Below are 14,974 nucleotides of genomic sequence, written 5' to 3'. Positions count from 1 at the left end.
GATTGAATGTTTGTTTTTTGTGAAATGTAGCCTCAACTCCAAAAAAATAATAATAATCTTGATAATCATCGACCGTCAATTCTTCATAAAACTGTATGTGGTAGGGGTGCTTTTTATGTTTACTGAGAATTTTTGTCGCCGAAAATTTTACGAGTACTTATCTTCAGTATTAGCTACAGCACACCATATTCCTTTTCCTCACTCAGAACAGTTTTGACAACTACAATATCTCTAATTACTGGCTATTTACCTCTAAATTATTTTATTACGTTCTTTTACGCTCCAATACAGTTTTTCTATTATTCTTCCCATGTATAGACCTCTTTTTCCATCTTTTAGTATCCACTACTAGGGATGGCGGTTGTTGACAAAACACCGGTTTTCGGTTAAACCGGTTTTTGAAGTTATACTTCTTTACCGGCGATAGAGGGTGATTTTTTTATATGTTAAAACCTATTAGCCCGGCGCATGCGCATTAAAACTTTGTTCTGATTGGATGTTCAAATGACATGTCAAAAATTATCCGATATGGCAGCTGTGGTTTGGAGGTAAAGGTAAAGGTAAACAAATGTATAATATATTAGTTTTATTGTTGTGAGGACAGAAACAAAAAAGTTTATAATATTGTAGTGACTTTTAAATAGTTTTTAAAAGCAACAGGTACGTAATAATTGTTAATGTATCATGGGTATAAACCTACCTATTTGATCTGCCAAAATACATAGTATGTAATACTTTTATTTATATAATTTGATTACCATCAAAATTTCTATCAATATTCACCTAATATATTGTTTTTTTACTCTATGTTTTTTCAATTCTAAATCATTTCAATTCAAAATTAAAATAATTTGATCAATTTTCAAAATATCAAAATATCACAAGTTTAATCCGTTTAGTTAGTCGATCTTCGTAAATAATGACACATAGTGTCCGTAGCTAAGCGGAGAAGGCGAATGAATTCCAATACCAACCGCTCTTATCAGCGCTGGTTCGAGTCCCAATAGAAACTTTCTTTTTTGTTTTTTTTAATACATTTTATGATTGTAAGTATATTTATTATATAATTGTATTTTCAGAAAATACGTATTTAGTTAAAAAATTTTCTACAATTAATGTTCAGACATCATTTGTGGCTTGTTTAATGTGTTTGTGTGTGTTTTATTCTTTTATTATTTTAATTTTTGGCACTGTTCTAATAAAAATGTTTGAGAAGTAGTAAGTATAAATTAGTTTAATATTTAAACAAAATATAAATAAAAAGTATATTAATTTCGTTTAAATCATATAATAGAAGTATAACTTCTTACGTGCGTACAAAGTACACACACATTCTTTTTTTAATTTACGGTTTAAACTGGCGGTTATAACCGGCCAAAAACCGGTTATTCCAAAAACCGGTTTTAGGTTTTTTGAATCAATATACAATACCCAATAAGTTAAAACGTCACATATACATTGCACTTTAGTTTGTGATACTCCATAATGTCTATTTTCAATATAAAATCTTACAGTTTTCGATATATTGGAAAAAATCAATTTTCATTTGGTAACTTCAAAGAGCTGTAATTTTTTTAAGTGCACATTTGTACCAAGGTAAATTAGGTTAAATCGATCTATTTTTGGTCCCAGAATAAGTATGTATGTGACTTAATTTATGACCTACCTTTCGGTTACACCCGTTATAATAATAAACTAACCTAATGAAAGTTAGGTAGTGAAATTGGGTACTTATTTATAAGACTATAAACGTAATAATTTAATAATGAAGTAAATAAGGCTATAACGTCTAGGTATACATGTATATGAATTATAAAAACAAAAATGTAACATCAAAAATAGTAAAACTAGTAAAAACAAATAATAATGAATCATTATTAAAATTCTGAACTGGATGTATTATTGTCCTAAAGGTTTTGCAAATTTGTTGTATTTTCAAAAAAAAAAAATCACATTATATACAAGATACACAAATCTGTTTTATTTTTAAAATTTTTTTTAATGATTCCACTGACTCCTTGCGTAGGTATAGCATTTATTAGAAATCATATAACTATCACTGCACATTCTGCACAGTACACAGCTGATTGATATTGATACTAATATCTTTTAATATCAATCTTTAATAGGATTCCCAATTTAGCAAACATGACCTGCTTATTCTCAAGTTCATCAAAATAGCTAGTTCAGCTTATCACATTTCTTAAACATATTTCAGTGAGCGTGAGAGTCATTAACGAATATAAACATTAAACTTATCAAGAATTATTGATGAATCTAAACACACAGTATTTTTTCTCGGAATTCATTATTTTTTATTATCCGGTAACTATTAAGGTATCTAAGGTAACTTATCCGGTTTTCCATCGGTTGTTACATTAAAAAGAAAAACCGGTTATAACCGTGACAAAAAACAACCGGTAAAACCGGTTACTGCTAAGTAAAAAAACGGTTTTTCCCATCCCTATCCACTACTACTTGATTCTTTGTAGTCCTCTTCGATATTTTGTTTGAATTTCGCTTTTTCCTCGATGTCAAACACAAAGAACTCATGTTTTTGGCTTTGCAGCCCTATATAATATACGTACTGTCTGACTTCCTTTATTATTTCCACTTCTTCAAATATTTCATAAAATTATAATATTCCTTTTTTTTTCTAAAGTGCCTTCTCCACAATGATACAATTGCAAATTCTTGTCTATCTTCAGCTGTTCATATTAGCTTTTCAAAATTTAGCCCTGTCCATTGTCTGATGTTTCTTAGCCACGATAGTCTTTTTCTTACTAGTCCTCTCCTTCCCTCGATCTTTCCTTCCACTATTACTTGAGAATATTGGTACTTATTGTTGATCAGTATGTGGCCTAGGTATGATGTTTCCCTAACTTTCACTTTGTTGAAATGTTCTCGTTCTTTGCTTATTCTATGCAGCACTTCTTTGTTTGAGATATGCGATGTCCATGAAATTTTGAGGATCCTTCGGTAGATCCACATTTCAAAGGCCTCTAAATTATTTACAGTTACTGTTTTAAGGGTCCAAGTTTCATCTGCATAGAGAAGAGTCGACCAGACTTAGCATTTTGATAAAGAAAGTCGAATTTAGAGTTTTATTCAAAAATCACATAACAGTTTTTTGATTTATTCGAAAGATTTTCTGGCCTATTCTATTCTAGTTTACAACACCCAGGTACTTATATATGTTTGACCTCTTCTAAATTGTGCAAGGTTGAGGAACATTCTGTTTTTTTTTCGGATTGACATCGCCTTGGTTTTCTTAATGTTTACAGTTGACACTCAATTTTCAATACGTAAGGTTTATTCCTTGCAAATCATATCCACGTGGGTTAGATTCCTGTGTTTCCCTGGGTTATATCCAGGAATATTTGCAACATCTACCATCATTATCAATAATATGTAGTATCATTTAAGATGCACGAAAAAATCACCCTAAAAATTATTCAAGTTTACGCCCCAACTTCAACACATCCCGATGAAGAGATAGATGAGTTCTACAAGAAAATAATAGAAACCAACACGTGCTATCACAGCACCTATACACTAATAATAGGAGATTTCAACGCTAAGATCGGACAACGACTAGAAGAAACTGAAAGCTATATTGGTGAATTCGGCTATGGTGTTAGAAATGATAGAGGAGAAACCCTTGTGAACTTCCTACATAGCAACAAATATTTTGCAATGAACACATTTTATAAGAAAAAACCGCAAAGGAAGTGGACGTGGTTATCACCAAACGGAAAAACACGGAACGAAATTGATTACATCATGTGTAACAAGAAAGATATCGTAGAAGATGTAACAGTAATTAATTCGGTCTCTCTGGGAAGCGATCATAGAATGGTTAGAGCTAAACTTAGAATTGGGTATAGCAAACGTAGAACTAACTTTAAGAACACGACACAAATAGATACAGAAAAGCTAAAAGCCGATAAAGAAAAATATGCTAGTAAATTAAAAACCGCCCAAGCACTGAATCTAGAACAACTCAGCATAAATAAAATTAACTCAGTTATAACAAAAGAACTATTGAATACCAGCTCTGAAATAGCGACCCGTCATAAAAATAAAAAATCCAAAATAAGTGCAGAATCGCAGAATATGCTGAAACAACGAAGAGAGCTCTTGTCACGAAACAAAAGAAATACCACAGAATACAAGGAACTTAACCGAGCCATACGAAAACAGATAAAAGACGACATTAGAAAACAGCAAGAAGACCATATAGAAGAAGTGATAGAGAAAAATCGAAGTCTGAAATATACTAAACCGAAATTAGGCAAGAAAAATATTATAGCTATAAAAAATCAACAAGGCCAACTAGAAACAAGCAAAGCTCAGATATCGAAGATAATTGAAATCTTCTATACTGAATTATACCATTCAAAAAACGATCCCCCCGACTGTTCAAAGCAAAATCTGAAAAGGCAAATAACAAACGTAAACTCTGAATTAATGCCCGAAATAAGCGAAGCAGAAATAGAAAATGCACTTAAAGAAATTAAAAGAAATAAAGCACCGGGTAACGATCGAATTCTGGCAGAAATGCTGAAAGACGGCGGTGAAGAAGTTATCAGATACCTAAAAATACTTTTCAATAAATGCCTATTTAAAGGAAACATACCAAAGGAATGGAATACTGCTAACACAATCTTAATACACAAAAAAGGTGATAATACAGATCTGAAAAATTATCGTCCAATATCACTACTATCACAACTTTATAAAACATTCACAAAAATAATTACAAATAGATTGACAACAAAGTTCGATGTATATCAACCAGCAGAACAAGCCGGTTTTAGAAAAGGCTTCAGTACATGCGACCATCTTCACACACTAAAGATCCTAATGGAAAAAGCTAACGAGTACAACTTACCAATCTGCTTAGCATTTATAGATTACGAAAAAGCTTTTGACAGCATATAATTATGGGCTATTGAGGAAGCACTGGTCAATAGCAGAATCGATTCTAGATATAGGATATTAATACATAATATATACAAACAGGCTGAAATGGTAGTCACGATGGATAACGACATGAAAACTAGGCCAATCAAAATCAACCGAGGAGTAAGACAGGGAGACACCATATCTCCAAAACTATTTACTGCCGCACTTGAAGACATCTTTAAATCATTAAATTGGGAAACAAAGGGACTCTCGATAAATGGAAAGTATTTAAACCACCTAAGATATGCAGATGACGTGGTACTAATAGCCGACAGCTGGAAAGAACTGAAGGTGATGATCGATGAGCTTCATAGAGAATCCTTAAAAAAAGGACTAAAAATGAACTTGAGCAAAACTAAGCTAATGTCTAACAAAGATGATCAACCAACGATAACCATCCAAGGAACAAAAGTGGAACATGTAAAAGAATATATATATCTAGGTCAGAATATCAAGGTAAACAAAGAAAATCAAACTACCGAAATAAGCAGACGAGTAAGAATGGGATGGGCTGCATTCGGAAAACTCTCATATATACTAAAAGCAAAAAGATACCAGAATACCTTCGAACCAAAGTGTTCGATTCTTGTATCCTTCCCGTTCTCACTTACGGAGCTCAAACCTGGACATTCACAAAAATGAACATGGACAAGATTAGAAAAACTCAAAGAGCCATGGAACGACAGATGCTTGGTATCTCACTAATAGATCGGCAAACACACGAAGCAACCCGAAACAAAACAAAAGTAAGGGATGCCGTGGAACAAGCGGCTAAATTAAAATGGAAATGGGCTGGACACAACGAACGTCTCGAAAATGGTAGATGGAGCAAGGAAGTTGGAAACTGGCGACCGTACGAAGCGAAGAGACCAAGAGGAAGACCTCAAATGCGCTGGAGCGATGACATCAGAAGAGTCGCAGGACCAATGTGGAAACGCCTCACACACAACAGAGATGAATGGCGAGAAATGGGAGAGGCCTTTATTCGACATTTCGAATAGAAAAAAGGCTAAAAAAAAATCATTTAACATCTTACAACTTTCAAAGGGTTTTCACCCATAACTTTTTGGTGGTTCACGCATGCATGCTATTGGCTTAACACTTAACACTGATGATGGATTACTTATTAATCCGAAAACGTTTTGTTTTGTGATGTAACCCTTATTGGGGTATTTTAAATATACCTTTTACAAAGGATCTTGTATTTTTTTTAATATCGTTTTGTTAGTAAATATAAAATTGTCGTTATTGTATAGAATTTACCAGAAACTTGGAGAAAAAATGAAATGCAGTCTAATTATAATTATCATTGGAGGTTTCTAATATTAAGGGTATTATTAATTATTGTAATAAACTATGAGTTAATCATTAACTCATTGTTAATGATAACTCATCACTATGAGTTATCCTAGAGACTGGAAAATATGCACTAAAAAATGTCTAAAATATGCATGCAATATGCATTTTAAAACAAGCTGAATATGCACAATTAACATGCAAATATGCATTTATATATGCACTTATTTTTATATGAATAATTTTATGGTTTACGTTAAATACATAAATAAATAAAAAATAATAAAAATAAATAAATAGGTTTGAATTTAAACCAAATTGTATTATTATTTCTTAATATAATTTTTTAACTTCAGGTTTTGTGACAAATAAAACGGCAAAATATTTTATTTTGACCACAAGATAAATAAGAGTACAATAAAATAAATGTACATATTTTTATTGTTACAATATTGATTCATATTTTCTAAACTAATATTATAAAAAGAGTACAATAAAACAAATTTACATATTTTTATTGTTACAATAAATAATCATATATTGATTCATATTTTCTAAACTAATATTATGTCTTCTATCTGTTAATATTTGTTTATAGGCAGAAAAAGATCTCTCAACGTCACAAGATGTAATTGGGGCATATTTAAACTTTGCTATTAGAGACGGATCCATATTAATATTTTCATCGAAGTTTCCAAAATTGATTATATTATTTATTGAACGCAATAAAGTGAAACCCTCATTTTTGTTTAAAACGTCATCAAGTTTATCTTTAATTTTTACTCCAATTTCCCCATTCAGATTTGTTATTTTCTGTTTAACCGAATCAACAATAGACATACTATTGTGAAGACATAAATTTTGAGCCTCTAATTTTGTAATTGAACTTTCAATGATATCGAAATTCGATTTTATATACAACAATTGATTTTTAATAGACTTTTCTTTAAAAATATTTTGACAGTTATCAATAGCGGTACAAGTCGGATCAAAACTTGAAATAACGCTTTTGATGTCGTCGTAGTGTTCAGATAAAAATATAGCACTTTTAAGCCAAGTTCCCCATCTGGTTAATACTGGTTCTGGTGGTAAAGGAATATCGGGAAGCATCTCCCTATATACCTGTACACGTAGTGGTGCTTTCAGAAATACTTTTTTTACATTATTTATTAAGGTGTTTACATTGGGAAATTCAATTCTAACTTTCTCTGCAACTCTGTTTAGGCCGTGCGCCAAACATGTACAGTGAATTAAATTAGGGAAAAAGATTTTAAGATTGGATGCAGCTTTCATCATATATGAGGCGGCATCACTAAGCATTAATAATATTTTTTCAAATGGTACTTGATCAGGTAAAAAAAAATTTGTTAGGGATTCGTTAACAAATCTAGCTATTGTAGCATAGTTTGTTTTTTCCAAACATTTTACACTAATTAAGTATGAGTTTTTAAAATCGCCAGAGTCGTTAAGAACTCCAACAATTAGATTCGCAATTTGTCGACCCTTTGTATCCGTTGTTTCGTCGACGGAAATCCAAAGATAATCGGCTTTTAACTGATTTTTAATACTCGTCATCACATCTTTGTAACATGCACTGACATATTTTTTCCGAAGAGTTGAAGAACTTGGTATTTGAGCTGGTTTATCTTTAATCTTGCAATAAGTTTTTAAAAAGTTTTGACACGATTTATGTTCTAACTTGTGCAGAGGGATATTGCAGTTCAAAAAAAAATGGCATAAATCCTTTGCAAAGGTTTCTTGCCCAACTGACGTATTCTGAATCTGCAAACTGTTCTGTAGAATCTGCTGGCGAGGTTTATTATCATTTTTTGATAGCTTAGTTTGGTGAAGTGAAGTTTTTATGTGTTGAACTACTTGGAATTTCTTTTGACATGGAATCTGGAATATAATGATAATGATGTTTTAGATGTTTTCGTAAATAGATACCTACATTAAAATGATCAAACTTTTTAAACCTCCCCCAATTTTTTTTTATTTCTCAAAGTGAAATTGAAATCGTCAAACAATAAAGTACAGTCAGTGTACCGTAGTATACAGGGTGGGCCACTCTCAACACCTCGCTCTGTATAAGCCAAACCGTTGCGAACTTTAAAAAACAGTTTTTGAAGAAATGGGACGGTTTGTCATTTTAGAATAGACAGACACATAGATGTGCAAAGAAGTTTGATAAGTTTAAAAATCTATTGAAGTGGAGAACTTACCTTTTTATCACAAATGGTGCAAAACATACTTTCACTGTCGATAACTTTTAGATGATTGTTACTTCCAATCCAACTTCTGAGAAGACTTGATTTTTCCCTTGCTACTTTAGGCATTTTCACAATAATAATAAAATGATTTTTTTACACAGTATAGTCAATAACTTGCAATCACAAAAGTTGAATAATCGGCGATTGATTTAAGACTAACCATTCATAAAATAAAATAATCTATCCTACCCTTAAAACAGTGTTGCCAACTCGACCAATATAGTATTTGCCAAACCTCACAAGAATGATGGAATGATCAGTTCAACAGTAGGTATTCCATTATCAACTAATAAAAAATCCCTATAGCAAGCATAACCCAGTACAGATAAATTATTTGTTTTAAAAAATGCTGAAACATGATCCTGTAGTTAATAGTAATCTCATGGTCCACAGACATAAGTACTAATATAAACATTATTGAAGGCGAAGGGATTTGCTGATGTAGGTGTGTATGTGTGAATGGTTAAACATTTTTTGTTAGGAATCAGATTTGACTCACTGATATCAGTTTCAAGTTCCTGTGAGAGAGTTCCTAAGTTGTTTTAGTAATTGTAAGGCCAACATAAAAATTTGTTCTGAATTAGAAGATTTTCGATTTTTACTAAATAATTTTTATATTATTTAATATGCTAGAAAATATGCTATATGCTAAACAAGAAATAAATAAGCTAAACAACACAAAAATATGCCAAATCTAGCATAAAATAAGCTAAATTGGCAACGCTGCCTTAAAATTTCGTTTTGGTTGGTTTTCCCAGAATAATTCATAGTTGGCCGACACCAGCAGAAAGTACAGGTAATATTTGTAATGTTATTCAAAATATAATCGGTATTTACTTAGGTAATTTGTAAATTCTGAGAAGTCTATAAATCTTAAATATCCGGATAATGATACCTGCAGCTATAAATAACGCCCATTATGTTTATGGGTACAACAACAAAGGAGCTTAACAGCAAAATATTTACTTTCACATTTTATTTTAATGGATGTTGATGTTACTAATATATACCTTATTTTTAAATGGGGTAGAGTAAATTCCCATCAAAATATGCATTTATATGCTCTTAAATCTCCAAATATGCAAGGCATATGCATTTATGAAAAACATGAGAAATATGCAGCATATATATGCATATGCATTTTGCATATAATCCAGTCTTTAGCACTATCAACAATAAAACTAAAATATCTCGAAAACTAATAACTTTAAGTATAGGGAATATTCAAAAGATATGAAAGTATAACGATAGAACTTTTCGATGGTAATATAAAATACAGGGTGTTCCATTTAAAAATATGAAGAATATCTTTTATTTACATTTTGACTTACCCTGTATACAATTGGTGTAGTGATAAAAAAGTTGTACATTGTTACAAAACTACTTTAATATTGACAGTCAACAGCAGTAAAAAAATAAGTTTATATTACATTGTTAGGATCATACAGGGCGATCAAAAAATCAGTATGATTTTTAATAAAAGTACTCATAACTTTGAAACACTCAGTATAACCTACACAAGTGTTTCATCTTCTTAATCAGTAAAATGTAGAGAAACCAAATTTTGAATAAAATATAGGGTGTTCCATTTAAAAAAAAACATAACTTTGGTTTGGCACAGTGTTATGGAGGACCCTGTATATTTATCACTAATTTTAAAATGTGTATATTAAAGTTGTCTATAACTTTTATTAACAACTTTTGTTCATATATCGTATAATAACAGATATATTGGACTTTGTCACAGAAGTTGATCACCCTGTATAGAATGTTATAAAAAATATTTATTTTTATTTTTGTTTTTTAGAAAAATGGAAAAATCGAAGACATGAAATTCATTGATTTTCAAGCATCCTCAAAAGCTTCAGTTGTACAGGACTTGTCTTATTTTTTATACTCAGGATGCGATAAACAAGTCCTCGATAATTTAGATGAGTATCTGATGGTGTATCATAAGAGCCTGGTTGAAACTTGTTCAATGTTGAATTGCAAGGAGTACATATCCTTTGAGGAACTTAAAAGTGAATGGAAAGAATACAGTTTTTTTGGTTTTATGATGTCGCTGATAGTTTTTGTGGTTAAATATGCGATTCCTGAAGATATGAAAAAAGCTGATATGAATAAATTGTGCGAGGAGTTTAATTCTGGTAAAGAACTTGAATATGAAGTACGAATTGATGAAAAAATGATGGAAATTAAGTATAAAACAATATTTAATCACATGGTGGAATATAATTTTCTGTAAATATTAGGTTTGTTCCAACTCGATACAAAATAGTTCTTATATAAATAGAACGGTTACGAGTATGCGCAGTAACGAAAAATGTGTTACTGCACATAATTACCCGTTATTGCGCATGCGCGTAACGATTCAAGAACGGTTTTGTATCGTGTTGGAACAAAGCTATTAATAATTGCCAAATTTTTATGTTTTTGTAAATAACAAAACATCAACTTGTACTATAATATTACTAATTATGTAAAAAAGTAACAATTTTTCATTTTTTATGTTCAGTTTGTGTAACTTCTCCTGTCTGCTGTGTAGACCAATTATGTCAGTTGTCCCATTACAAAGACGACTGCAAGGCCTCTTCCCAGAGATATAATATTAAAAAAAAAATAAACATTTTCAATTCCGTATGCAATACGAAACTACAGCCGCATTATATTTTAGTTCAATCAGATAGTGCGGCAAGCACCACTACCGATTTCGAAACTTGTTACGCGCTCGTCAGAAGGTGCATATGCTGCTCTCTCTGACTGAACCAGAATAATCCCCGGCATCCAGTCTCGAATTGCAACGAACGAAATGGTAGTGATGCCCTAGCGACACCTGCTAGAAAAAAGTCTAAGTTTTAATCTAATAGCAAATAAAACAATATTTAAATATTATTTTACATTCCAACAGATTGAAACTATGTTTAAAACGCCGCAGTACTTCTCAACACCATGTCTGTACAATGTAATGCACACTATTAATAAAGAAACTCGTATCCACGATGAAAATAATAATAGACAAAATATCCCCAGCAGCCTATTACTGGATGATAGGTATTAAATGCTTGGCCTGCCCTAATTAAATTTTTTTTCGTCGGTTTTTTACTAGTGCTATTTCTGACAATTCGACATAGCGTGGCACTTATTGCTAATTAAGTGGTCTAATTAAGGATCTTACATGACTGACACTCACTTAAAAACCACATTCTTTAAGGAAATTTGCAATAAATTTTATATTTAATTTCTTTAATGGTCTGATGATATCGTAGTGCCATGTTATCACATATAAATATAATTATAAAAAATACAAGAGTTTTCTGTTTCCTGTGACTTTTCGCATTAATTTTTTCGGTAATTTAGGGCAAGATTATTAAAATGTCCCAGAGAACGGCAGTTCTCGCCAGTGGCGCATACCCCCTTACATGCTACACTAGACGCAAAGTTTTAGATTCTGTCAACCTGGCTAAAATGGGCATCTTAAAGTTTATGAAAAGACCATCCAATCGATATGTCAATCATCCAATCGATATGTCAACCATCCAATCGATATGTCAACCTTCCATTTTTTTCTAAGGGTGTGGGTATGTATCGTAGGTTCAAATAGTGGCAGGAAAACTGCAAATACACAAAATCAATAGCGCTTGAGTTACGCTTTCAAATGGTGCCAAATTGGTCAGGATCGGACATACACACGTCTCAGTATAGTCGAAAAACTGTATACGAGATATACATAATACGTATACCGGGTGGTGAATTGGAAAACGGGCCATAGGAATCTAAAAGTAAAATTTTAACCTGTTGAATTCCTGCTTTCCTATTTATTTTACATCAAAAGTCATAAGAAACTATTTGTAGAGGATTGAAATCTGTATTGAAAACAACTGTTAAAATTGTTCTACGAACAATAATTCTTTAAAGTTTTGTAAAAATATAATACAATTTTCAGACTAATACGCCAAAGTTAGGCCACACACAGTGCAATACTGTGTATAAGGTTGCATTTGGTGACAATGAAGTTATTATATTAACAATTTGATTTGTCAATTTTTTATTTCTTTTATCATTTATAGTTTAAAACACAATAAAGTTGATAAGATACCCTCAGTTAAGGAGAATGTATTAACAATAAAGATATTTTTTTCAGTCAATAGTGTGCACACTATCAGTTAAATTGTAACGTGTTGCCTAACATGTCCACACATACCTACTGCGGTAAATACATATTTTTCAAAATTTTGTAATGTGCTTAAATCGTAGAACAATTGTAACTTTTGTTTTTAATACATATTTCAATCCTCTATAAATAAGTTCTCATGACTTTTGATGTAAAATAATTAGGGAAGCAGGAATTCAACAGTTTAGAATTTTACATTGAGTTTCCTATGGCCCGTTTTACGACTTTCAGCATAATTGGTTAGCATGACGACGATCTTGGTTTCCATGACGATGATTCAAAACGACTGTTATTGTCTACCGATTTGACTTTCGAATATTATGTCAAAATAATTTTATTTCATCGAATTCTCGCGTTAATTTCATTAAAACATGAACACAATAAGATATATTTGAAATAAATTAGTAAATAATATCTAAATATTAGTTTATTGCATGTATTATAATTACTTTAAGACCATATTAACATATCTAAATTAACACGCGTGCGGAAATGTAAAACGCGTGCGGAAAAGTAAACACGTGCGGAAAAGTAACACGCGTGCGGAAAAGTAAAACTTTCTAAAATAAAACGCGTGCGCGAAAGTAGACATTTTTGCACGCTCGTAGAAAAACAATTTTTCAAGCTCACTAAATCCTATAATAGGTACCTTCAGTTTTCATATTTGACGTTGGATGCATCAGACACTACTTTTAAATACCTTTTTCCGCAAATCGCCAGGAAATTTTGACATTCCTGTCAAAATTTCTTGAAGAAAAAGTCAGGACTTCCTTACTGTAAGGAAATGTCATTTCCTTACTGTAAGGAAATGATATTTCCGTACAGTTGTTAGTGTTCTACATAAATGATAATTCAACCTCAATACGTTTCCATAGTAACCCAAGAAATTTTATTAGGAATTTCAAAGCACCATTTATTTGGGAATAAAATTATCGCGTTTTTTTTAAATCAATCAATATCTGTCGAATTTTAAACGATTTGCGGAAAAATAGTATGTTTACCTCGTAGGAAAAGCCACATTCCTGGACTCTGTGTTGCTAAGTCTCGGCTTGCGCCTCGACTTAGCAATCTTCACAGTCGTCCAGGAATGTTAAGCTTTTCCTACCCGGTAAACAATGTACTATTAAATTAATGTTCAGTTATCAAAATAGTTAATCCTGGTTAAGTATCGAGCTCCACAAGTGTAATCCATGTAACCATTATCGCCGACATGGTTTAGTTATAGTGATTAAGACGCTAAATTTGAACAGGAAATCCAAGTTCATTTACCAGCCATCCGAATACTGTTTTCAATATATTCCGAATAAAAAAAAATCTAGTGTACATTCGATCGACACAAAGAATTATATTAAAAAAAGTACATATTGCAACGGCTGGGATATGAACTCGGATCAAGTTTAGTGTCGTAACCACTAGATAATTTGGGCGATAATGCGACAAAGACGACCATTTATATCGCTTAGCGTGTTATCCAGAAACATCACATTGAAGTTCGTTAATTTAATTCATAAAACAATTTGAAAAACTCATCTAAAAAAATAAAAATCTCTAAACGCCGTCAAAATGAGTGGTGCACACAATAATTTAGCTACAAAAGAGCTGATATGAATATTACGTGGCACAAAAAGTTATTTTCTCTTTGATAAAGAATTAAGTTCTTGCTTTATTTTGAAAGATTTTTTCATATTTGCTAAATTTGAAGTAAAACGTGCCACAAAATAGCTTTAAAATGCATCAAAACTGTATCAAAATTCACTCATTTGTGCCGCGTTTTACTTTCATTTTAGCAAATATTATGGAAAAATCGTTCAAAATAAAGTTATTATAATCAGCAGGAAATACCATCATTTCTTACTCAGGGAACCACTTATCTTATACCAAAGAATTAAAATAACACCCTAGAGCGAGTTAAGTATTGTCTGTTAACTTTGTACAAATTGGTCACATCCTGCATAGCTCGGTGTATGTACTAACACTGTGCTCTAACAATATCATAAAGCCTCAACTAAGAGGATGAACTAAGGGTTCCATGGGCTATAAAGAATAACTTTTCATCGACTCAGTCATTTCTAACCACGCATATTATCAAACAACAATATTTTCTTTACTGCTTTCACCGACTACAAAAATATCCTGTTTATGCAACGCATGTTCTTATTAAACTTAATAGGCCTGGATCCCGCGTACCAAAAAAAAGTTTCTTAATAGCCAGCTGAAAATTTGTTAATAGCTTAACGGTGTCTAGTCGCGCAAACTTTGATGCATGGAA

The 14,974-nt window shown here is 31.7% G+C and overlaps 1 protein-coding gene across 1 annotated transcript in view; it reads left to right on the top strand.

The window, feature by feature from the left end:
- The window catches only part of LOC126889913 (uncharacterized), a 29,745-nt gene extending 18,703 nt beyond the window's left edge, over positions 1-11,042 (top strand). The window contains exon 2 of the mRNA XM_050658637.1: positions 10,342-11,042. Coding sequence (XP_050514594.1) covers positions 10,342-10,779 — 438 coding nt within the window. The 3' untranslated portion in view covers positions 10,780-11,042. The remainder of the gene's footprint in view (positions 1-10,341) is intronic.
- Positions 11,043-14,974: the final 3,932 nt, after the last annotated feature.

This window comes from Diabrotica virgifera, chromosome 8 (assembly GCF_917563875.1).
Source record: "Diabrotica virgifera virgifera chromosome 8, PGI_DIABVI_V3a".
Classification (NCBI taxonomy): domain Eukaryota; kingdom Metazoa; phylum Arthropoda; class Insecta; order Coleoptera; family Chrysomelidae; genus Diabrotica; species Diabrotica virgifera.
Note: the sequence above shows the minus strand (reverse complement) of the source record. Positions and strands in the feature narration are given on the sequence as shown.